Raw genomic sequence first — 26,547 nt, forward strand, 5'->3', positions numbered from 1 at the left:
CATTTGCAGGGAAAGTGTTCCAACAGCTTCTTCTACACAAAGGGCTCCCTCTTGCTCTCTTACACACATACACACTCGCATCTCTCCTTCCTCCCCTCAGGAATCTACCCACAGCATTTGTTTGTACAGTCACCCAAGGTGTGGAGGTGAAGCCAGCACACTGCACAGCCCTTTTTAGGATGTGCTGACGCAAAGACAGTTGCAATGTCGTGTTCCACGAAGTGACATGGCCTGTGTAGAAACCCAGCTGCTATGAGGGTCCCTCAGGCAACAATTATTTCATGCTCCTGCATCCCCAGGCTACAATGACAGGAGCAAAAGGCTGGAAGCCCTACCATCAGCAGCTCTTGTTATCAGCTCTCAGAGATGAGGCAGCAGAAAAGAAAACCCTGACCAGCCCTGACTATTTTGTGCTTACTAATTATCACAGTTGTCTCACAAGCAGGACCCAAAAGAGCACCACTGATAAATCAACCTTTTGGGGCAATTCAAAATGAGGGATTCTTTCTCCACTATTTTCTTGAAACAGAAACTTGAAAGCACTGAGGGGGCTGAATTAAATATTTTGACTCAGATTGTATCAATCTTGAAACAAAATTCCAAAATCAAAGATCAAAACACTTCACTTGGGTATAAAAACATTCCACCACTTCCAAGTCCCCCTCTCCTCTGGCTCCATCTACGAGGACTAATCATCACACGTGGCATGAAGCCACGAGCAGTTGCAGTCAACCTAAAATGCACTTTAGCAAACCTACTGTAAGCTTCCAAAAGATATAATCAAGCCCAGATTCTGCAGTGACCTGACCCAGAGTACTATCTGTGAGGAGCCTGCTCTCAAACTTCTCAACTCTCCACAGCTATCATCAACTCACTTAAGAAACTGATCCCACAAACCTCCTCCATATCAAATGTGCATCCAAACCGGCCACTTTCCTACCGTTTCTGCCAGAATTGGGCAAAGTGTTATCAAAAGAACCCCTCATAAGCTTATTCTCAGACACCAAAGCAGGAAGGTAGTCTTCTGCCCTGAAAGGTTCACAAGCAAACAAACCGATGCCAGGACTAAACATTGGACAGTAAGTATTATGCCAACTGAATCAAAGCCTTACACACAAACACAGTACTGCTAACACTGAAGTACTCAGTAAATTAGAGGGAACTAGGGTGCTTCAAGGTGACACAACATTTCACTGATGACAATAAAGGCTTTTCCCCCTTGACACTGGCATTTATAGCTCTGCCACACAGCCTTTTGCTACGCAGCTGGCTCTGATGCTGTAGGAGGGCACTGGGGTCAGCACAGCCTGTGGAAGACTTTTTCAAGCACTATTAAGCAAAAATTGTGTGCTTTATAGCTGCAGTACTCAATTCTGACAGCATCTAAGAGCTGGGTTTCATGTTGGCAAAACTTTTGGGCAGATTTTGAAAATGAAAAGTGTTTCCCACAGCTCCCTTCTGCTCCTGAAATGACCAGCAGCCTCTGCATGGGTCTGTGGCCCAGTATGGGGCTCCTGCAGGACAAAGAAAACCTTCCCATTACTAAGTGCTACTATGATTACATATCTCCACCAAGAAAATGAAACTGGCTTCCAGCTTGATAGAAATCCCTCACTGCAAAAGCTGAAATGATACAGTCTAATTCTTCAGTGCCAAGTCATCTCTCAGAGGATCACATCGCTCACAAACCAGCGAGCACTCCTGAGCAGGCCACAAGTCACTCACTTTATGTCAGACAGCAAAGCACAAGCCTTTCTTTTCTCCTAAAGTCTTGTACTCTAGGATGAGATCATCCCACTGTGAGTGACTAATCCACAGAGACAGCTTGTAACACACAATGAAAAGCAGAGCCTTGCTCTCAAATCCCTACTGTACTGGCAGGAGGCAGCAGGCGCTTTCAGAGCTGCCGTGGCCACGCTGCACGTGCCTCTGAGCATGTAGCCACAGACTGGAGTGGGATTTGAGGATTAAAAGTCTCTTCTGGAGTCACCCCAGCCCCTCACCCGGGGTTTATTTAATTACCCAGATGCTCAGCACTGCAGCACTGCCACAAAGCACAGGCCTTCCCATCATTTCCTTTAAACAGATTCAGAAATGTATGTACATTAAAAGAAACGTCACATCTGCTTGTGCACTGCAGCAGGTCGTGGCTCTGGACTTTCACCTCTAAGTCCTGGGTGCTCCTGGAAACAGGCAGCAGCAACTTTTCCTCCAGTCTTACCTGTTGGAGCAGAGCAGTCGGTGGCAAGATTGGCTGGAACAAATGAGGCAGGTTCAGCTGCTGAAGAGCTGGCACGACACAGATGAATCAAATAGATACACACTGGGACAATGTCTCTAGTCTCCTTTATTTTCACTTATAGAAAAGTACAAATACCAATCAGCAGAAGAAATATTTCACATGATTTCCAGTGGAAAACACAAAGCTACAGCCAGCCCTCCTGGCTCAGCTGGGATGATTTCCTATTTAAAGCCCTAGGACTGCACTGCATTTTGAGGCAACTCGGAGATGCTCCTTGAAACCTCAAGTCCAAGGCACATTTATCTCTGGTACCTTCTGTTCTCATAGATTTGGACAGGCTCATTTCTAAGTTTTGCCATTATCTCAGCAGAGCAAGATAACCCTCTGTAGGACTGAGGATCAATATGAAATGGTGAGATCAGGGAGGGTGAAAACAGAAGGAGGAGATAGGCACAAGCAGGAAGCATTCATGAAGTGCCATTGCCATGAAAAGAAGGCACCTGAGTGAATCTATTTTGCACTGTTGATTCTTCATTGAGACTTCAGAAGTATTAATTAAACCTGGGCCATTCTGTCTGATGTCTTATTTGGTGAACCTTGCTCCTCCCAAGAAAGGAAATCCTCAGGGTCAGACAGGCCCCTCAGGGACGGATGGGCAGAAAGAGATTGGCAGTTCACACCCAACCTGATTTCCTTGAAAACCGAGGAGTACACACACACAGAGGGGACTGAAGGTATCCCAGCACAGACTCTTGAAAGTGAGTGACACAGCCTCTGACAGGGAGAAGTCACTGTTTTGGTTGTGGTTCCTACCGCTGCTGCACGTTGGTGCCAGATGAGCCATCGCAGCATTCTGTGGCTGGGGCTGTCAGAAGTCAGATGAACAAGAAGCTGTGAACAGAAGGACAGGAGCAAGTGTCCAGCTGGCGAATTCTCTTCCAGGTTCCCTTGCACTGAGGGTTCCCTACTGCCTGCCAGTGCAACAGCTGATTCCTGAAACACAACCAGAAGAGAGAGTTACCGTGCTGCACCTCTGCTGCAGGGCAGTCACCTGGGGCTTCGATCACCCAGCAAATCCCACCGAGTTCACTGGCATTGGCATTGCTCCTTCTAAAGAAGCAACAACCACAGTGACCTCCATAGGTCAGAGGTGTGAAGTAAACCCACAATCAGTCAGGAACCCTGGGCTGGAAGAACCCAGAGCAGCACATACTGTAGATATTAAGTCCAAAAGGATTCACAGCAGCATTCTCTCAAGGTGCCCAGCATTGCATCCAACAACTCAAAACACACCAACATCCCCACAACTCCCGTACTGAAATGCCTGACAGCCTGAAAAAGTGAGGAAAACACCTCTTTCTCCATTTTTCTTTGTCATAGAATGCTCCCTCTCAGTGGGCAGAGCTCTGTTGCTTTACTCCTTGAACACATAAGCTAAACTTGCTTACTCTCAGCTTGCTGGTGGGGAAGACAGATACTGACTTGGCCACAAATCAAGTCCATCCTCCCGCTCCCTCTGCCCTTTGAGCATAAACTGCTGCAATCTGGACTTCTGTGTGCCACAATCCACCACATCTTGCTCCAGATGATGAAGAGCAGCTGATCCTCCTAGACACAGGCTGAGTAACAATTTCCCAGATGTCAAGTCTGTGCTTTATTTGTAGATCTTTCAGAGACAATCCAAAATTAACAGATCCATTTCCCAGCTCGATGCTGTGCCTTGCTTACCTCTCAACCTTCTAGAAGAAAGGAGCTAGATTATCCTTACCTGGTGGCCACAGACCTGGCCATAAATCAAGGACTCCGGGAAACCTCCTGAACTTGCAGAACAGGGGTTGAAATGTACTAGCATCTTCTACAGAGTGAAAGACAGGAGGAAGGCACAGATAACAAGCATCTCTGACTTGAAGCATTTATAAGCCAGACTCCACTTAGACACAAGAAGGTAATTAGGAAATATCACAATATACCAGCATTGCTGAGTTTATTTTAAACTCTGTCAGACGTTTTCCTTCTTGAGAGTCACTCTTGGAGCAATATCTCAGGGAACTAAATGCTGGCACAAGCTGCTGCACTGAGAGAGAAGCAAAGCACGGTCTCGGTGTGGGTGGGCCAGCAGCAGCTGTGCCTGGGCCACCAGCCCCAGGGATCTGGCCAGCACACCATGGCACAGGGCAGCCAGCAGCACTACCACTCTGCTGAGGCTGCCACAAGCTGCCCACCTCTCCTGGCAGAGTTACACTGGCAAAAAACATCCAAGTGGGATACATCCATACAGGGCTGTTGACCAGACCAAGTGAATCAAAATGTCTCCTTTTTGCAGCACAATGAGGAAATGATTTCCTGAAGACATTTTTTCTTAATCTGATGTTCCTGTCTGGCTCCAGGGTTTTAGTGCAATGACATTATTGTAAGCCTGTGCCATCATTCACTTGCTGAATGCAGGTAAGAGCTACTCCTGCCCAAAACAGTTAAGATTGGTTTTTTTCTTCTTTACCTAAAAGTTTTTGGAGCCTTTGTACACAACCAGCTGAAGCAGGGAAGGAAAAGACTCTAATGTGACCTCCTCTTACTAGAAGCCTGAGAAAAACTTTGCCCCAAAAGGCCATCATTGGCAGTCTTGGTAGTGCAATACATTGTGTACTTGAGGCCTAGCAACCCCAGTTCAGAGTTTGCAATTCAAATGAACGTGCTTATTTCAGCATTTATGGGAGTTTTACAAATGCCCCCGTGCAGCACTGATGGGCAGGGAGTGACCTACTCAGGCAGAGCTGCTAACCCATGTCAGAGAATGCCTTTAATAAACTAACAACAGGGTTGAGAGTATCAAGATAAAAGCAGTGCAGAAGCTGTGCCTGCAGCGACCACAGCAGAGGGAGCCAGGGCTTCTTTCTTGCTGGCTCTGCCACAGATGTGCTTCACAGCTTCAAACCATTCCCTTCACCTTTACTGGAGCCTGCCCAATTTATACAACCTGGGTGGTCCCCACCAATCACCTCAGAGTTTCTGCAGCTTTCCAGGGAAAGGATCCTAGAAGATGTGACGGTACTTCCACACAAGCCCAGGTGCCAGCATACACCCCAAGTCCCTAAGCCAGCTGCCACTGGCCAGAAACACTCACAAAGGGTCACTTGTAGAGACTAAATCCTCAGTGCTTAAAAATCAAAACCAGCCTTTGTTTTAGGTGACATCTGACAGGACTGATGACCTCTGAAGTACGGCTGGTGTGTCTTTAAAAGCAAAACCTCCACAACCGTGTCACTGAAATGTCCGTGGGACACAGCAGACCAAGTGCAGGTAGTCCCACACTTTGGTCCTGGCTCTGCCACTGGTTTCATACGTGAGCTTCCCCAGGTCATTTCATCTCTGCAAGAAACTCATGGTATGCAACAAAGCCCAGTGACACATGGGGAGTGCTCCAGAGAGCTGCAGGCAGCACACTGTTAAACTGGGACAAGCAGATCAAGCAAGAATGAAAAATTCAACAGGAAAACAAAAGCTAAAACTCCTACTTCGTGCTTCCACTGCCATCCCCATAGCAATGCAGACTGCTGGAGTCCAAGGCTGGGTGCTGACACTCCACGCAGGCAGTGTGGCCCTCCCTGAGGTACTGCATCCAGTGAGTGTAGGAGTGGTGGCTGTGCGAGCAGCCCGGCGTGATGGCCACAAGCACCTGCAACCAAAATAACCACACAGGTTAGATCAACAGGTACCTTAGAGCCCTCCGTGGGACTGGAAGAGACAAACTAAACTGAGTGAGCACTAATTAACAGAAATAAAGATTAAAAAATAACCACAAAGAAAAAACCCTCACACACAGGTCACAAAACCCAGAACCTGGGGAACAGAACTACTCTGCTGGTGTTTCCAACTGCCATAGCAAAAAATATCAGGTATTACTGACACAGACTGGTCAAGCTTTGACTGAAAAAAACCCCAATAGACAGGTCTTCTGATTCCCAGTCTGGTATCCATTTGCTGAACCACATCTACTCTCAGTTACCTCTATTGAGTTTTGTAGACAGGAGCAAAGACTTGGTTTGTAGAGGTTTTCCTTGTGATCTCCCTCCTGAGAGTCAGAGTGAGGTTGTCACATCTCAGTGAGACGACTATCAGATTGACACAGCACTTCTGCCCTGCTCATGCTTTTCTGTGCTTCTGATTTTAACCAACCCTGAGAGGAATGCCCAAAAAGACTGGCCTTGTTTTGAAGGGAAAACCAAGGAAGTCCAGTAATTGTCTATAAACACAGCAGAGGATTAGGTTCTAGCCCAGACTGGTTCTGTGTCAGTCATGGGGATTTCCAAGCACCTTCAAGTAGCACACTGAACCATATGAACAGTTTGCTTCCTTATCTGAGGGAAAGGCAGCAAGGATACATACATGTGCAGCAGAGCTGTGCTCACCTGTTTGAATTCCACAGGGAGAAGGCTCAACTAATGAGGAGAACAAGGGAGGCTCAGCTTGGACAGATGATCTTCCCTTCAGACACCCAAGTGAGGGGGATTGATGCAGCCACATACTATGGAAGTTCTTACATGGACAACAGCATGGGGGGAAATAAATCAACAGTTGCATGGCTGTTTCATGCTGCAGGAGCAGCTCTGGGAAAACCCACACAGTGGTCACAGGTTTCTCAACAAGAAACAGGCAAACCACCAGGGACTGGAAAAAGAACCCCTGGGGAATAACTGGCTTGCAAAGCTGTGTAAGAGGAGTGGCAGGGTAGAAGATAACCATTCCCATGTGTTATGTGTCGCTGCTAGTGATGACTCCAACTGGGAAACAAGAGGACTGGGAAGACTGACGCCAGCTCCCCTGTGTTTGAAGCACCAGCTCAGAGGTAAGGCAGCATACAGAGAGATAGCTGTGTCTCGAAGTAAAATGCAACAGAGCTTGCTTTCTGCACAACCCTGCCTGTACCTGTGCTGTGCAACAGCGCTGCAGGGGAAAACGGGCAGTGTTAGAGCCAAGGGAGGCTGCAATGGCAGCAGGATGGGGCTTCCTGGGCAACAGGATGGCAAACTCTGCTTCCTGAGAACTTGCCCAACTGTGTGCAAAAAAACCTGCAAATTGCTACAGATTCCACATTGGGATGAGCTGAAGTGGATAATCTTTGCATTTCTGATCACACAACCCTAAACAGCACGATGCCATGAACAAAGAAATCAATTTCAGCCTTGTACTGGCCCTACGTCAAGGCAGACCCACAGCCTTCAGAGGCACTGCAGACCCTGCTGTGGCTGAGGGAGAGCAGCATCTTGCTTTAGTGAAGTACTGCCTTTCTGCTGGGAAATGCCAACTCTGATCAGCAAAAGGCTGTGCCCAAAACTGCAACCACAGAGACACTGAAGGAACAGAGACACATGATGGAACCCCTGTGCTGAGCCTCCAACTTACCCTGCTCTTTCATTGCCATCAGCTGCAGCTCTTTTCTTCCTTGCTTTTCCAAACCCTCCTGTTGTTATTAATGCTGGGACTGTGCATACCAAAGAGAAAGAGTACACAGAGTAAGTGGCAGCATTGCACTAAGGCTGTTCATCTCTGCAAAACAGTAAAGACAGGCCTGAAATGTCCTACGGTTTTGTGTTCAGCAGGAGACAAAAACAATCCCAACTTGGCATTTTCACATTATTCTGGCAATATCATTCATAAAAGCTAATTTGAACTAACTGAAACAAGGCTCTTTCTCCAGAAACTAGCTGGAGGTCTCCTCTGCCTGCACTCTGCCCCAGTGCAGAGAAGTCATACCTTGCCTTTGATGGGTATTGCTCCTTCATGACTTTCTGCAGATGACTCATACAATTAAAACAATGTATTAAAAGAAAAAAGTTCTCAACACCCACTTACAGAAGTTTTAGACAGGCATAAATCTACCAAGGCTATCAAAACTGTCACAGATTTACGCCCAAGTGAGATCACAACAGGCCTGTGCCATTTCACTGCTGGCCCAAACAAGAGTCCTCCCCTTGATTACCCAGACACTTGCATTTTCAGTGGACTTACTTAGGGGCTGCTTGCACTCTGCTCCTTCCCGAGTCCAGTGCTCCACGCAGCCAGCCCTCTCCTCCAGGGCAGGACAAGGCTGTCCTCCATTCCTGGGCTCCTGGATGATGTGCCTCCTCCGAACACGATACGTTGTCTTGCAAGGCTCTGCACAGCCGCTCCAGACACTCCACTGAGACACAACGCAGGGGATAACTAGTGGGAGAGTAACAAACTCAAATGTGGAAGTCTGCAGAAACAATGACAGTGATGTGCCTTCTCCAAAAAAGACACACTGGCACCTGCACTGATTGAACTGGGAAAAGTTTTTAAAGTAGACAAGGTCAGACAGAGTGGCATGAGAAGAGCAGGAGGAAAGGGAAGATGTTGGAGACTCTTCATGTAGAGAAGGCCTGAAATCTTACTGACTTCTCCAGTGAGATATTGCACGGGAAATGATGACCAGACACAGAGTTTGGACCATCACACGTCGGGCTGGAGCTTGGTTCAAGAATCAAAATGAAATATAACAGCTTCCAGTCAGTAGGTGTTGAAACAAATCCCCAAATCCTGAGGCTGGGACTCATGTCTTTAAATCTGGGGAACCTGCATGACATAATGATTCAAAAGTCTCCTCATCATTGAGTATCCCTACTTGCTCTCACACAGTATCCACAGTGCTGAACCCCTAAGCTTTGGCTTCTGTGCAGTAAAAGAAATGTCTTCCTTCAGCATTCCACATCCCAGCCACTCAGTCTGAAACACACCAGTACCATTCCCCGTGACACGTCACCTGCTGTGATCTCTTCCCCATGAGCATGCCCAAAATTGAGTTTCATAGGACTGAATCTTTGGAGACAACTATCAAGACTAACATGGGAATCGAGTGGGCACGTGGAGCATCCACCTCCTTTCTCTCAAAGACAACCTGGAACCACAGCCTGTGATACACTTGAACAGTCACACTTAATGAACCAACATAACCTAATCATACTGTGTTCAGCTGTGCACCACTCCAAGAAAGACACTGAGGGACTGGAATCCAGAGGTGGGCACCAGAGCTGGGGAAGGGTCTGGAGCACAAGTGTGATGAGAAGCAGCTGAGGGACGAGAGAAGGCTGAGGGGACATATGATCACTCTCTGCAACTGAAAGGAGGCTGTAGTAAGGTGGGGATCAGTCTCTTCTCCCAAGTAATGAGCGATAGAACAAGAGGAAATGTGCTTAAGTTGCACCAGGGGAGGTTTAGATTGGAGTTGAGGCAGAACTTCTTCCCTGAGAGGGTTGTCAGCCCCTGTCCCAGGCTGCCCAGGGAGCTGGGGGAGTGCCCAGCCCTGGAGCTATTGCAAAGCCGTGGAGCTGAGGTGAATTCCAGCCTTTCTGAGCAGCTCAAACTTCAATTCACCCTCCCACAGAACACATATAACCCCTAATTACTGCATTAACCTCATTTGAAACTGCCCCTTCGAAATTTTAGGAAGATCTTTCAAACACTATTGCTTTTCTTGTCTAAAGTCACCACAGCTTTTTAAACCTATTCAAGGGTTAGAGCTTAAATCAATTGTTTCAGTTACTGGGACATTTCATGTATGCAACAACACATCACAAAAACAGCCTGTGCACTGGACTGCAGGCTACCCAACGTCACAATCCTTTGGTGCACATGATTCATTCAGAATATTCTGCTCTCTTCAGTTTTGCTTGGTGTCAGACATGAATACCTTTGTGCTAACGCGTTGCTTTACAACCAGTTTGATAAAGTAGCTCTTTAGTGGTGGGAGAAAGAAAGCTACTGGCCAGGCTATGAAGTCAAAAAAGAACGAGGAACCCAGCACAAACGAATCACAAGAAATGATGCAGACATAGCTCATCCTGCACAAAAGCAGCTCCCAGCACACGCAGATGCTGCCATTCCTCCGGTGAGCCACAGGATGGCAGTGGGCTGGCAGCAAGCGCTGCAGCTGGGGCATTGGTACCACTGCAAAGGTGCCCACGCGGAGAGGGAGCCGTGGCTGCCCTTTGTCATCCTCCCACAACACCCAGTCAAGGGCCTGCAAACACATTTTTCTCATGACCCTTCTCTAACACGAAGAACAGACACGAAGGGTTGCTGTCTATCCAGCTATGCACAATGACTGCTGAGAGCAGCAGGATTCAGCTGCAGCAGCACTGAAGGTCCGAACAGCCCAACCCTGTTCAGAGGCACAGAGACATCCCGCACCAACGTGTCCCTGCCCTGACAGCCCCAGGAGCAGGACAGCCAGGCTGCCCTTCCCTGCAGAGCCAGGTTGCAGAGATCCATGGACGGCACTTTTACACTCACTGGTCTCTGCTGAGCTTGGGAGCTGTTGGTCTGCACTCACCAGCCTGTCCTCATCATAGCTCACTTTAAATCACTTTGCAATGAACTCATTTCACACTCGTTTTCCACCTCTCTCTCTCTCTCGAGAAAAAAGGCAACGAAACCACGGGAATGGCTGCCCATCTGCCTACAGCACAACTCTGCTAAGGCACCGCTGTGCAAGTTCAAACGTCGCTGGTACAGCAGTGCGTGAGGAGCAGGGGCCAGCTGGCTACCCTGCCTCTCTGCAGGCACCCCGAGCTTGCTGCTTGTATTCAAAGGCAAGAAGCTTACAGTGGTTAGAGACACCGCTCCTGTGAATTGGTTAGCTATTCAGGAGGAAGCTAACGGCTTTACTGCAACTTTCCATCAGACAGATTCGTTCTACAGTATCGCTCACAGCGGATGTTATACCTTGCTGAATGCTGAGCTCAGCTTTATCAAGCCCTCCCACGGATTCTTTGCAACGGGGATTGTACCTACAGTGGGTATGGGCAGCGTGTTCCCTCTCAGGGAGGCTGCAGGAAGGATGTTTCTAGAAAAGCAGAAAATGCTATTAGAGGACAAGCTAACACCTTCATCATGTGCAATGCTGGAGGCGTGGGAGCAGAGGAAACCTGGCACAGCACCAGCTCAGGCACAACATGGCATCATGTTCCAAAAAGATAAGAAATAAAAGGAATTTTGGCTTCTTGGTAGGCCAATAGATGTCTGTAGCAAAGGACAGATGTCTCGTTTTCTTGGCAGTGGTCAGATATTGTCACCTTGGATATGGCACGTGTAACAAATCCTGCAGTGGGCAAGAGGCAGAAAGGCCGGGAGAGCGCTAGAAATAAGAGGCTTCGGGGTCTAAGAAGCAGGAATTTAACAACACCAAGTGTTAATTCCTGCCTCTGCCAGTGAGTCACTCACTACATGACCGTGGTTAAGTCATTTAATCAATATCTGTTTCATTCTTGATCTAGAACAGGAAGAACATTCAAAAGGAGATTGTATTACTCAGCTAATTAGCAGAGGCCTGTGCAGCTCTTGCACAATTAACTGAGGGGCAGTAACAGAGAATACTTTCCAGGTGTGTGTTTCCAGCACTGATGCTGCCATGCTCCACATCCCCCTGCCAACAACTGCCAAGGCAGGGGGAGCACCTTCACACTATTCCCAGACAGCTGAATGAATGAAAATCAGCTGTAGGAAGGAATGCATCCCCATGAAGACTGCAATCCTGACTGACCCTGCATCCCCATGAAGACTGCAATCCTGACTGAGCCTGCACTGCTAACAAAACTGGATCAGGGCCCAGGTATCTCCATGGGGTCCGTAGACAATCCACCCCCACCTAAAGCTCTCGGGACCAATCTTTGTGCTGATCTCGTGTTCCCAGGCTGAGAGCAGCTCTCCTGTGTTCCCGTTTGACAGAGCCCATGGGGATTTTTTTAGAGTTTGGGTCTTTTTCACTGATAGGCTCTAAAGATGGTAACATTAAAGAAGACAAGGCAAGCATGGTCCGAACTATGCTGGACCATATCAGCCCAGTGATGAATTTCATGCAAGACAACTGCTGAGTCTAAATGTGAGGCTGTTGGCCCTGTGAGGATTATTGGAGCCAAGCAAGTGTGCTTTATAGAAAGAAAATGTGGCTAGTTCAGGAGCAGAACAGCTTGCAGGGCTGTCCTTGGCAGTAAAATTTTTCTCTTCCAACCTACAGGGAACACCAACAAGCAGCTCACTAGAGCAGGTGGAAATACAGCTTTATCTGCTTGTTCAGCCCCAGCTTTCCCAGCTGGCCTCACAGGGTTCCTTGCCCTCTTGCTCATTTTCCTTTGCTTAATTAAGCTGTGCTGTGCTGGAGCTGCCACTGACCCAGTTCCCAGAGGCCCTACTGCTCCCTTCATTAACTCTAAGGGGTTGAAGGATGTTGGCAGATGGAAAGTCTCTTCCAAGGTACAAAGGGAAGCTTACTCTCACTCTCACTGTGGGTAGTTAATCAGTGTCCTTGCCTGCACCACGGGCTGATCCACCCATCTGTGGAATGCTGTCCAGCACCAGCCCCTTCTTGAGCTTTATTTTGCCAAGACTTTCCTCCCATAAAAACAATAAAATTATGTAGCCTGGCTAAGAGTAACCAGTTTCTTTAGTAGGATTTACCTTCCCAGGTGTTCACCCCTTCGCCTCTATGCCCCAATGATTTATACATGCATTGCAAATGTGTTAAGATGGCAGTATCTTCTGTGTTTTTACAGCCTGTTGCACCTCACGCCCCTTATGCAGGACTTGCATTCCTGTGCACTCCAGCAATAGGGAAGCTAACTGAACTATCAGTATGCAGGGTCAAAAAAAAAGAGGGTTCTAGTTTAGAGTGTCTGATTTTACTTTCCATTGTCACAGCCAAACCTGTAAAAGCATAGAAGGAAAGCGGCCAACCAAGTGATCTGGTTTCTTGGAGTTGATTTCTACAGACATGTGAAGGCCACAGAAGGGCTGACTGCCACCTCGTTCAAGCCCTTCTCCGAGGCTGTCACAAGGGATGCTCTGCTTCTTCATCGTATTTCAAGCACTACCAGTTCACACAAGAAGCACTACCAGTTCACACAAGCTTCCTAGAACATGACACAAGTCAACAGCAGTGCCAACAATAACTGCCAAAAAGGTGGCAAAGGTCAGTATTCCCACCTACACTTTTGCTGCTGGTACTAACTTGGAAGATCGCTTTCTGCAGCAGTCTGTTTTGTGGTCTGCTGCCTTTCCTGTCTCACACCCGAGCACACAAGGGCACACTGAAACTTTCATATTTATCAAAAGCTGCTGAAGCAAATGACCAACCTTCATAAAAGTAACTAATCAGATAGAAGCAACAAAACTCCCACACCAGCAAACCCATCGAGATGCTGAGACCTCTTGGGACAGCTGATACAACTGAGGACTTTGCTCTAACCACAGACAGCATTTGTATAAATCAAAACTGCATCACCCCTCACCCTTTGGGAGGTGAGCTCCTAACGTGTAGTTGTGTAAAAACCTTTCATCCCTTCCTGTCCCAGGTCCTGTTTCTGGGGATATCCCCCTTCAAGAAATAGTCCTTCAGCATCCTCTGAAACAGGCTGGTTTCTTTTCAACAGCATTTATATTTGGACACAAACTCTATGTTTCCTCTTGCTCCTCTCAGGCTGCTGATCTGCCTGAGCCACAGCATTGGCTCTTAAGCCCTGACTGAACTGGAGACAAAGTGCAACAGGAGACCACCAACATGAACCCAAAGAGAGATGGAACTGCCCCACACTACTCTTGACTAACTCACCCTTTCAAACTGTCCATTAAGCTTGTGGCTGACTGATCAGGCAGAATAGGGGCATGCTGGCCTCATGCCAAGGCCAATGCAACTGCTGGGGGTTTGTGTTCACAGAACTTACCTGGTTCTGTAGTTTGCTGAATGTTTTCCCATCCCAGATCTGTCTATGTGGCACCTAGGAGAAAAAAAAAGCCTCCAGCTCAGCAAAAGCAGGGAACACGTGCCAGAAACACCTGTCTGTCTTCAAGGATTTACCCTTCCTGGTTATTCCATTGAAGCCATTCAATTGAGCTTTTACTGTTTTATTCAAGTGTTTAACTCCTTTCCCCATGCCCTGGCAGTAGAACATCTCTGAAGCATCTCAGCCCTTCATTCCATCCTAGACCCTGAGGATGCTGCTGTCCTAGTCCTACCAGCCCCAGTTCTCAACACATGAGCTCAGTGCACGCAGCAGCTTTCTAAGACAGGACAAATGTTCTTTGCACAACCTAGTGCAAAATGTCCTCTTACACCTTTTCAGAGCTGATCTAACCATAGCAGAGAGCAGAAACTGGGATCTGAGCTTAGGCTGCGGCTGATAAAGTGGAGTGCTTCACACACTAGGTAAGCTGCATTGGCTCAAAACAAAGATCAGTCTCCTGCAGTAGGTGTTCGATAGCAGCCAACAGCAGGTGCCCAGGAGGGAATACAAGACAGCTTGAATGTATAGTATTATTTCCCCAGGATGCTCTCATAATAATTTCACCTCCAGGATTTCCTAGTAGGTGGTGCTTTGCCTGTGTCTCACCGTACAGGGCATGAAGCTGTTTTCAACCTGCCATCAGCTAATTTAATTTGAATCCCTAGTTCTTGTATTGGAAGAGACAGGGAACACTCAATTCTCATTTACTTTCTCAAGGCCACTCAGAATTTTATGGATCATCATTGAACTCTCCCTTAACCATCTCCCTGCCAGGAGGGGCTGCCTGGCCAGCGCTTTGGGCTGGGGAAAGGAGCCATCCCAGACTCAGCAGCAGCAGCTCTTCCATTGTGACCTTTCTGCCACAGCTGCATTTCTAACACCCAGTTCCTCACCTGTGGATGTGGTCTTGCTTTCCTATGCATCCCACTCGCTTTATGAATTCATGAATTCACTTAAATCCATGCAGGCAGATAACAGGCTGTTAGTGCTGAGAAAGTCTCATGTATGAAGATATCCTAGTGCAAGAATTAGGGTTTTTTCTTTCTTTTAACAAACTCACAATAGTACTGGTAAGAACTCAAGGAGCTGGCTGATTTAGTTTCACACCTGCCTCTGCTTTCTTAAAATGCCTGTCTGCCTGCTCACCCCAAGCACCCTGTGCAGAAAGCCATAATTAAAACGTCTTGGGTCAGGAAAGGGAGGAAGAATGGGCACTGAGTCTTAAAAAAGTCTTATTTAAGAAAATACTGAGGTGGAATTTTCCTTTATCGAGATCAGTAAAGAACACCTCTGGAGGGGTCCTAATGCCACTTTGCTTGGAGGAGTTTTAAACTCTCCACTGTCCTTTGCAGCGTCCTTTGAAATCTTAGAACAGAAAGGAAAAGACCTTTAAACATCATTCCCCTTCTGTATACATCTTCTAGTTTTCAGCACACAGAGACAGAGAAGAAGGGTTGATACCAAGCAAGACTCAGAGATTTTCCTGAAGAGAATCTGAAGAAAATTCAGATTACAAGCCCATGATTTTGAGATTCTTCTGTCTTTTGCTGAAGTAGAGAATAATGTCAAACCAAACAGTCCTAAAATCCACCTGCAAACCAAGCCCGTGTAGGAACAGTCCCACACTCTGCCAAAGGGATGGGATTGCAGTACTGAAGGGAGGACTGAAGGGAGTTTTGGCCAGGACACCTGAACTGGGCTGTTGACCCAGTGACCAAAAAGCATCATATCCAGAAAAAAAATCCTTTCTTGCTAGACCTGGATTTTTCTGCATAAGCTCAGGAGGCCAGCAAGTGCTGCACACCTCTTCAGGTGTGCCTTTGCCACTCTTGTGAAACTCAGCTGTCTGCAAGGAGAACCACCACATCAGTTTCCCAGAGGGACCGAATAAGGGGCACTAGCAGCAGGCAGCACACTTCTCCAGAGCCCTACCATATGACCAGCTCAGTCCAAAGCATCTGCTGTTTTTCAGCTCTCCAGCTTTGTCTGCAAGGCACATACACTGGAAGTACTGCTGAGAGAACATACACCACAGAAAAGTTATGGCTGAGCAAACACCTCTTGGTTTTAAATCCCAAAAGCAATCACCCTTCATAAAGGCTTCACCTCACCATGGCAAAACTGGTGTCTCCAGCAGTCTCCAACACATGGCAAGTGCCATCTGCTTACTTTTCCTTCTCCTCTCTCATACACAGCGCTGCGTTATAAGACTATGGGGGGAAGTCAGGCTAGAAGTAGGGCAGTCCCATTCCTCTCATTCAGATATGGCCATGGGCACAGAGAATACAGATGTCAGCTTTCTCTCTTCTGCCAAAAGCCACTACACAACCCTATTACATGCTGCCTCCACAGAGAGCAGGGCTGTGACTCGCCCCAGGGCATAAAGGAAACAAATTTGTTGTCATTAAAAAGTTATTATCTTTAATGAAAGCTGGAAAAGGTTCAAAGTGGCCAGAAGTCTCATTTGGAAACAGGAAAGAGAAATACTTTAATAAAAACCTTTTAGTGCTTTTTTCTTGGGGTCTTTTGCTTTCCCAAAGAAGAGGAAAGGAAACCAACTTTCCTGAAGCTAGTATTTTTAGTTTTGGTTTTTGTTTCCCAAGAGGAAAATAAAGCACCAGTTTGTGAGAATCTGAGCCATGAGAGGGAACCCTATGAACAAGGTAAGCCATATTCCTTCTCAGCAGAAGAAAAGCCTTGACTGGGTTCTCATCCAAGTCAAACCTGGAATTTTCCCCTAGTCTGGGAAGGGGACCCCTGACTCCAAAAAGCATTACTGAGAATCTTTTAAATCCAGAATAACCCCACGACAAGGCACCTTCTCTAGCAGAAGGAACACAATGCTTAAAATCCTCCGTCAGTTCCACAGGCTACATGACCCTCTCCCACATTAAATCAAAAGCAGTGCCTCACTTTTCAGATTCCTCCCAAGCTAGCTCCATTCTCATCCTTTCACCAGCTGCCTCCACAGACAGCCGCCGCCTCCCCCTTCAGCCCTTGCACCTTTGCATCCTCCTCCAGCAATGCTTCTCCTGCAGCCCACGCCACGCTGTGAGATGGCTCCAGAAGCAGCAGGCAGCAGCAGCAGCCTTCCCTCCCTTCACTGACTTGGGCTGCAGCTCAGTGCCTCCCATTTCTGGAGCCCGTGGCATTTTGCTGCTGGTGTTTCAGGATGGAAGAGATCAACAGGGACATGTATAATACAGCCAGGGGCTTCTCCCAGCTGGTCTTTCCTCACTCTAAAGTACCTGTGGGGCAACTAGAAAATGACACTTTTTCTCTTCTTTAGCACAGACCATTTCATTCCTATGAGGAGTCTCCCACCCTGCACAAGATGCTGCAGAAAAAACAAGTCCAAACACATCCTAGAAACATCAGCCCAGGTCATACCCAGCCTTGGCAGCCACTATCAGACTGTCCTCTCTCAGGCAAGCTGGTCGCTTTGCTAATGTGTTCTCAACAGAAGAGCCTGGGACTCTAGGCCACCATTTCTCCTTCTCTTTAGTCACAAGGCAATAGTTGCCACGTGGCATAGGCTAGAATCCAGGCCCCTTTAGTTTTTTCACAAGTGGCTATTACAAGATTAAGATGAAATAGCTAAAACATCACCACTGCTGTAACTGATAAATCTAAGAGAGACATCAAAGATTTTTTTACCATGTTTTCTTAAGAGGCAACAAAAAATAGATATTGTCTTTCCTTGCAGCATAAGACTCAGGACAAATGAATCCACTCACAGCTAAAGGAAACTCCATTTATTTATGTACTGGATTGTCAATCAGTTGAGCTGTTTTATGAGTCATATTTGAGTAGCAGCATCCAGCTTTACTTGTCCCCTGGGACCCTGTACAACATGGGAGCAGCTGAGAAGAGCCTTCAGTACAGTTTCTACAATGCAGTTATCTTCCAGACTATGCATTTCTCACTCTGCTAAGTCTCCCTTCAGATGTCAGGAAGAAAGGCAAAGCAAATGGAAAGCAACTCCTATAGATGCTACTTAAACAGGACACTCAGGTACCCAAAGAGCCTGCTTAAACATGGTATTGGGAATATTACACTGCATCCAGACACAGCTGTTTTGATTAACCAAGCTCTGTAATATGCTGCACAAGCTGCAGAAGAAAGCAGATCTACCCAACAGAACTGGTTCCATTTTCAAGTTGCCAGTTGATTGCATAACCTAAGAAACCTTGGCTTTGAATAAATCTCTCCAATAAACTGAATACACATTAGTATTTGCATGAGTTAGGTGAAATTTGAAAGACAGGTGGTTTGGTACCACTGTACATTTCAGAAACCTAAATTGTCTAGTTAGAAAATGGGTTGAGCACTGCCAACATCAGCCAAGCTTCTAGCTGACACTTGTATCCATTAACAGAAAAAGCAAGTGATTTCTGATTACACTGCCTGGATCTCTGTGGTGCAGGTGCTGCCTGCATCACACACTCACACTGGCTTCCTCTGATAGATGGCACATTGTCGAGAAGCCAAAAGGTCAGAAAGCAGACCCCAGTTTAATCTCTGCTGTGCAGAGTTCCTGGTGTCCACAAAGGGAATGGCTCCTGGTCTGATCCACGCCTCTGCCTGCCAGAGATAATCTGAACACGCTGCTTCTCATGGGTGTAGTGAGTCAGGCACATCTGGCGCAATGTGCCCACCACGTGGCGTGGAAATTACTATTCCAACATTGTAAGCAAAGCCTGATCCTGCTGGTTCCTCTCTACCAAACAGTCCTCAGTTGTGCCAGCAGTGCCCTGTCACCACTAGGTCCTGTCACTTGACCAAGCATTGCAGGACTAGACCCACAACAAATGAGTCCTATTTCTGGGCCCATCCTCAGCTTTGGAGCCTCGTTGCCTCTTGAAACATACTTGTTTCCCCTTGTTTTAACAGGAAAAAGGTAGTAAAATCATCCTTGTAAATTAATAGAGTTTATAGGTGATATACAAAGAAGCAGATGTGTGTTTGCAACAGGGTAAGAGTTTGGTGATGAAACCAGAGGCCTTACCTGCAGTGAATACATTTCCACAAGAGATTCAAGGCCACCCATCTGCACAAGTTCATTCTCTGCAAATGGCACCTAAACACTTCATAGAACATCAAGCAGTAGCATAGAAATATTATGCAAAATAGAGCTAAAACTCAAAACATTGCCCCAAACTCACAGAAGTCAACTCTAAGCCCAGAGAGTCCCTTTTAGTGGCTGGCATTTCTGAGTGCAATGGGGAAACAGCATGCAGCAGTAGCAGGGATGAAAACAAACAGAACCTGTAACACTGTCTCAGCTATTTAAGAGCTTTATTCAATTGATATAACTTACATGACAGAAATAGTCACATTTATTTTCTTAAATGAGAGCAGCAGCAGTCATGGGCATGGGAAAGCATTAACCAGTCAAGCAGTCTTTTTCCCTGGGCAAAACCAAGCCACCAGGGCTCAGGGAGCACTGTGCATTGCAATTCAGTAAATGCAAAGAGGAAAAGATGTTTTCTTTTACTTGCAATAAGATGCACTGGTTTTTTTTCCCCCCTCCTCTCCTACAGAAATTTACTTTTTTACTATTTGAGCTATACACAAGTTTGAATTATAGGACTCTGGGAGGAACATAATTTACATCCTCAAAGCACATTCCTCTCTTCAGTACCCAGGTTCCTACTCAGACCCATGAAAAATGATGCCATAAATTACAACATGAAGAAAAAAACCTTGTTAGCAGCAAGATAAAGAAAGTAAGAGTGTGAGGAAAACATTCATTCTCCCCTTTGGTATTACAGTGTGTTCTATATAAACAAGCTGTAAAACTCCACACCAAGGTATTTCCAAAGGAATTTCATTTTCATTGCTAAGAAACTTGCTGTATTTTTCTTACAGTGACTGTAGGAAGCAGCATATTAAAGACCTCCAGTGGCCTGTGGAAGGATACAAGCTAGAAAAAAATTGGTCTAAACAATTCAGCAGATAGAGATGTTTCTAGACTTTGTGTTGTGTGGGAGTCCTTTATTTCTTATCAGTAAGAGTAATTGCATGAAAACAGGAGATTCCTGTTATTCCCATATCAGAAGGTACATTCTTTTGTTGATCACAATTAGTCACCACGGAAGTTTTAACAGTGATAGAAGCAGAGGATGAACAGCTTGGGCAATTTTAAGCCCTACCAAGGTATTTCCACAGCAATATAAATTGCTGACTAACTAAACTTCTCAGACACTTCCAATCCTCCTCTTTGCACCTATAAATACCCTGCTGTAAAAAAGCAACAGTGAATACTCAAAGGAAAAGTCTGCTTTGAACTGCTGGTGTCAAAGGCCTCATCCACATCAGTGGAAAATGTATTCACTCTCAAGACAGACCTTCCCCTGTGAGTGCTGTATCTGAGGGGAAAAATAAGTTATCTCCTCTTGGTAGACAAAATTCTTGCAAACATGAGGGGAGACTAAGCCAGTGTGATGTGTAACAATTACAGCAACGCTCTCACGAGCCTGCAGATGGTTTGCAACCATTTGCATGAGATAGCAATCATCTTTCTTCATCAGCAGGCCGTTAAATTCTCCAGCTGGATTTGGGAATTGATGAGAGTGAGGCAGCATCGACCATTGCTGCAGCTGTGCAGCACAAATCCAGTGCCCATACTCCGAAGTGCTAAATGAGGGCAGAGGTAGAGCTTGGCTTTTCCTCTAAATGGGATCCAGAAGTTAGCTGCTGCCTCCAGGCCAGGCTCTATCCTAGACTGATGTGCAAGCATTCCAGCAGCTGTGGGAGGATCAAATACACAAGCCTCACCCTTTCAATCGAAAAACAGCCCTGAACCAGAAGCACTCAGCTATTGAAGACATCACGACCACCCGCAGTGGGGAATGTGAGCACGTGTGGAGCGGGAAGTGCGTGTGCTGTGCTGGGCCAGCCCCAGCCGCTGACACACCACCCCCCTTCAGAGAGCAGCTTTCAGGGGTGGGCTCCAGGGCACCAGGTGGGGCTGCATCTGCTTAACTCCCACCCTCATGCACCCTCTGAGCCCTCTCAGCCCACTGAAAGGACACTGGCCACCCTGTTAGAAGTGGAAAACCTACAGCCAATGCTGAGACCGCAGCTCCAAAAGTCCCTCTGGCGCTGGACATCCTTGCTCAGGAAGGTCACACCAACCTCAGGGAGGGTGTGCAAAGTAGAAAAATGAGGACAGCCCCTGGCTTTAATATTTGCTTTGAGGAAAGACGAAGAAAGTCAAGCTCCTTCTCAGCACTAGAGGAAGGGCTTCAAGGTGACAGCATTCACAACTGACCAGAGCAAGCGGCAGGCACAGTGAAGGGCAGATATAAGACTAAAGAAATCAGGCAGATTCTCAGACAACACAGGCAGAAATAGTCCTGAATATGTTTCCATGAACCCCAAACAATCTTAGGAAATATAATGGCATTGTTTCAATTTACACCATGGTCTAGCACCCCTTACCAAACTGCCACTACCTGCAAGCTGCCAGGTGCTTGGCACCCACATTTCAGTCACTGGAAGGCCTGTGGCAGGGGGTACATCCAGTCCTTGCCAGCCTAACATTGAGCAGAGAAACAGCTGAAGAGAATTTCTTCCCATCCCACAGTACCTGTTTCTATAAACATGAAAAGAACCATCTCCAGCACTTTCCTCCAGATTTGAACTTACTGGGGGACAATCTAGAGGGCTTTAGCACCAGTGTGGCAGGTATCACAGGCAGAGGGCTGATTTCGGTGGTGTGTGCTGGGTACCTCAGAAAGCCACAGCTCCCACTGTCCCACCTTCATTCATTTTGTTGTGAGAACACCAGTCATCCCTCTACAGAGTGAGCTGAACCTGAGCATCATCTGTGTAGTCTGAGCAAAAAAAGTCACAGAAGGAAGCAGAGGGGCATAAACTGCAGTTTTCGACAAGATTAAGGCTGCCAGAAGTCAGTGCAGACCTCAGCCCTACCTACAGCCTGTGCCCGGTGCTTGGATGAACAAGTGCCTGGGAAACCCAAGTGCTGTAACAAACCAGGAGTTCCCACAGTACCAAAACAGACACTCAGGCTGAACCAAGACACACAGCTTCTCCTCACCACTGCAGGGGATCTGCCAAAGGGTGGAAGAGGAACAGAAGTCTACAGCTACAGGACATCTCTTTAAAACACTGGGTGCTTTAGGAGGAAAAACCCAAACCTCTGCTTCAAAAAGAGCCTCCCCTCACTGTCTGTGGGACAACCTGAGTGTCCTGAAATATGGATCTTCCATGGGCAATCACAAACCCAAGTTCTGCTTCACTGCTGTCCGTGACAATGTCTATTCTGTCAACACAGCTGATGTGTCAGATAATCTATCAGTAAGCAGAGATGGAGGCAAAAGAAATACTGCAAAGAGAAGCAGTAATAAGTAAATGGACTGTCCCCTAAGCTAATCAGCCACTTCACAGATGAGTCTAGAAATAATGCAATAATCAGCATACAGCCAAAAAGATGCCTGAGTCCTTGGAAATAGAAATGTTAAACCTCTCACTGTGTATGAAAACATGTCTATTAAAAGCAAAGGCAGAGGAAAACTATCTGTGCTATTTTCCTCTTCCTCTCAAATGCTCATGGCACCAAGTAACAGAGCTGTCTGAGGAAAGTAAACATTTGCTTAAATATACCAGCCTAGTGAGTGACTCCAGCTCTCAGTCTGGAAAGTTACACAAGCACATACAGCATTGTCTGCTCCTGCTATGGCTGATGGAACTGACAATTCTGCCTTCACCCTCTCCGCCCTGTTCAGTCACTTCCCAGCAGCAGAATACAAGCTCTGGACGTGCTGATTATCCTTTGCCAGCCTCTGAGACCTGGTGGGGAGCTCTGAGCAGAGCAAAAGCTGTAAATCCACCTTTGTGCAAAACATACCTCCTAGCCTTCATCTCCTCTGTTCCTACTATATCTGTCTTTTCAGTTCCCAAGAACCAGCACTCCCCACTCCCTGAAGTGTGCTTGCTGGCAGGTATGCTTATTAGATTATGACCATAATTACATTAGCAGCAGGTCTGATCCCTCATCAATACATTGTTTCAAGAGATTATGCTGCTTACACTAATTGAATGAGAAAAGTCCCTACCCAGTTTGATGGAAGGCTGCTTTGAATGCTCATTAATAGCCAATTTTCCATTACTCCTGTCTCCCACTAAACATACAAGCCAAAGGCCACTATCAGCTCAGATACCAAATCTCCTCCCATAACCACTGAATCTAGTATCTCTAAGTAGCAGAAATACCCTCTAAACTTCAAATGAACTACCAATTTATCAGAGTATTAATTTAGGCTGTTGCTATCAGGCAGCAAAAATAACACAGCAATACCTCAGGTCAGCCTGAAACATTGAAGGACTGCTTCTCACAGCATTTGTTACTTACCTTGCTTTCACCCTTCAGCTACCAACTCAGTTCTCAGCATCAGGCTGCTGCTCGGTGCAGCCCCTGCACATGCATCCAGCTGCTGTCATGCACGAGTCCCTCAGCTGGTGGGCAGCAGAGGAGGATCTGAGGGTCTTAATTGACAGCAGCTGAACATGAGCCAGCAGTGTGCCCAGGTGGCCAAGAAGGCCAGTGGCATCCTGGCTTGTATCAAAAACAGTGTGACCAGCAAGGCCAAGGAAGTGATTGTTCCCCTGTACTGGGCACTGGTGAGGCCACACCTTGAGTGCTGTGTTCTGTTGAGCCTCTCACCACACAGACAGAGGCACTGAAGCGTGTCCAGAGAAGGGCAATCAAGCTGGGGAAAGTCTAAAGAACAAGTCTGATGAGGAGCTGCTGAGGGAACTGGGGGTGTTTAGTCTGAAGGCCGAGGAGACCTGATCCCTCTTTTGAAGTACCTGAAGGGGAGGTGTAGTGAGGTAGGGGGTCAGTCTCTTCTTAGTGAAGAATGGTAGGACACAAGGAATTGGGCTCACATTGTGCCAGGGGAGGTTTAGATTAGGAAGGACTTCTTCACACGAGGGTTATGAAGCATTGGAATGGGCTGCCCAGGGAGGCAGTCCCCATCCCTAGAGATATTTAAAAGACACATAGATGAGGTGCTGAGGGATATGGTTACTGTAGTGATGGGCCTGACAGGTGAAGTTAGTGGTTGGACTTGGATCTTAAAGGTCTTTTCCAACCATGATTCAGAGTCTGACACTGCAGCTTAATACATACCCCAATTCATACCTTAACACACACCCCAATTCCTCACATCCACTGAAGGGGCCATTTACTTCCATTTGCTTTACCAGTGGGGTGTACAAATGCTATCAGACCAGGGTCTGGCCTGAGACATCTGCCAAAGCCTGTTTGTGCATCACGCAGACATACTCCTGACTGCCAGGCTGATGTGCACAGATGAATGCCTTCTTCCCCCCAGAACACTCACCATTAAACCCCTCAACAGAAGCAGAGAAGGCACAGCACAAGTGTACCAAGAGTTCTTTCACCCCAACTAAGCCAGATGTGTACAATGAATTTATCTGACATACGGCAGTCAGAAGTACAGGAAGCAACACATCTTAGGGCTCTTGACTGTCTCAAGTACTAAGAAATTAGGTATTAGAAAAGCTTTCAGCTTCCTCATTAGTGGTTCTCTACTTCAGCACAGATGCACAACTCAACATTTCCTTCCCCTGTTCTGTAATCCTGGACATTTGCCAAAGTGTCCAGGGAAAGGCTGCAGGATCTGAATGGGCATCTGTCACCAAGTCTCCAGCCAGCAGAGCCATCCCTGCTGGCTGAGCACTGTCCAAGTCCTCACAGAAGCTGAGGTCAGCTTCCCTCCTTCCCAGACTGCTGGCACCTTTCTGAGATTCAGATTGAATTGCAAAGTCAGTGACTTACCTGGGCACATGCCAATCTACACCTTTTACCAGGCCTACTACAGTCCCCACTGCAGCATGTTCTTCACCAGATGCTCCTCACCCCAGGATCTAAAGCCCAGAGCTCTCATTCAGAGGCAAAGTGCAGACCATGCCTCTCTGCTCCAGAACAGTCCTATTGTGACCTTTAGCACCAGCTGTTAGGTAGAGAACTGCACCTCACTGATGCTTCCTGCAGCAGCTACAAACCTCACCCAAGCATATTTGTAGCTGTTAGTTAAAGACCACGTCTCTTTCCCTTGAGGCAGCTCCACATAAGCAATTGCTACACAGAAGCACTGTCATCCAACTCACAAAAAGAATTAGAAGACCCAGAAATTGGCTGTTAGAGGTGTATAGAGAATATTAGTCACCAGCTGAATTTATCCAGTACTCAAAAGACTTTATTTCCAATACAACTCTTTAAACAGTACAGAAACACTTTGTGCTGTAGTATCCAAGATGCTCCTTCCCCACTTTACAGGCTACCAATGCCATACTACTAAAGCTTCCTGGGTGACACAGGAGAGCAAAGACTTGAATTTCTCTTCTTACACAAAAGCCATCCTCCCATACTTGACAACTGCTCTCCAAGGAGAGGCTTCCTTACTTTGGAGGACTGGCATAGGACATTACCTGTCAGGAGGCAAATGCAGCCCTTGCAGACAAAGGCATCCAATCACATCAAACACACTGAATCCAAGATCCATTAGTTAAATGCCTCATACCAGGGAAATAATACAACACCCTCCATGTGTAAGTTGGCAGGACACCAATGTATCACTCCTGTGAGCTCCAAGATCAGAGCTGTTGCAGGGTGATGTGAATGCCTTGGCTTGGACAAGGGATCACAGGCAGCAGCACAGAGAAGGCCATGAGTGGCAGGAGACAGCTTCGTGCCAGTATACTGAAATCACAGCAGGTCCCAGGACAACTTCTGACAAATCTCAACCTGTCAAAGAAACAGCCAACATTCCATCAGTCCACTCTCCCACACAACAAATACACAGCTTCCAAATCTCCCCCAAAAAGCAACTAGACAGCAAGGGTTGCTCTGCTGACACAGACCACTTCTTTTGACTCCCAGTGCTATACAGGTCACATTTATGCCTTCCACAGATACAGGCCACCAAGGAGACTTCAGCCTACTTGGATATACAACAGCTGCACAACAGCACCTCAACAGCAGCTGTTTATGCAATAAAGTTCTGCTAAGCACACTTTTCAGGGCAAGTTTTCAAATGTCATGTTGATTTTTTTAATAGATGATCAACAAGACAAAAACCACCAAAAGCAATCACTGTTGCAAATAAACACTACTGGAAGGGGACTTTCACCCACAGTCTCCCAAGGCACTGAGAACCTCCCAGAGGTGAAAACAAAAAGCAAGCTAAAAAAAAAAAAGGGCAAACAAAAGCTCCTTGACTCTAAGAAGCAACTCATTTTATTTTAACACTGCTAAAATAGGGGGGAATAAAGCACCAGGTGTATGCCCTTAAACTTTTCAGAGCTCTCTGCCATTTACTAAAGATCTTTTGAAAGCAAGAATTTTCCAACTTGTGATCTTCAAGTCTTTTACATGTCAGATGACATTAGACAATCAGTATTACTGTGGTATGTGCAGACAGCACCCTCCAGTGCTGCCCAACCTCAAAGCAACACACA

The 26,547-nt window shown here is 46.7% G+C and overlaps 1 protein-coding gene across 1 annotated transcript; it reads right to left on the minus strand.

The window, feature by feature from the left end:
• Window positions 1-2,329: 2,329 nt before the first annotated feature.
• Window positions 2,330-24,875, minus strand: LOC133626904 (somatomedin-B and thrombospondin type-1 domain-containing protein-like). The gene is made up of 6 exons (XM_062008888.1): window positions 24,866-24,875; window positions 8,249-8,443; window positions 7,643-7,721; window positions 6,733-6,775; window positions 5,755-5,915; window positions 2,330-3,235 (listed from the first exon to the last, which is right to left on the minus strand). Exons 1-6 carry the CDS (start codon window positions 24,873-24,875, stop codon window positions 3,118-3,120), a joined length of 606 nt encoding a protein of 201 aa, XP_061864872.1. The 3' UTR covers window positions 2,330-3,117.
• Between the last annotated feature and the right edge of the window lie 1,672 nt (window positions 24,876-26,547).

The sequence above is a fragment of the Colius striatus genome, chromosome 16, assembly GCF_028858725.1.
Source record: "Colius striatus isolate bColStr4 chromosome 16, bColStr4.1.hap1, whole genome shotgun sequence".
Lineage (NCBI taxonomy): Eukaryota > Metazoa > Chordata > Aves > Coliiformes > Coliidae > Colius > Colius striatus.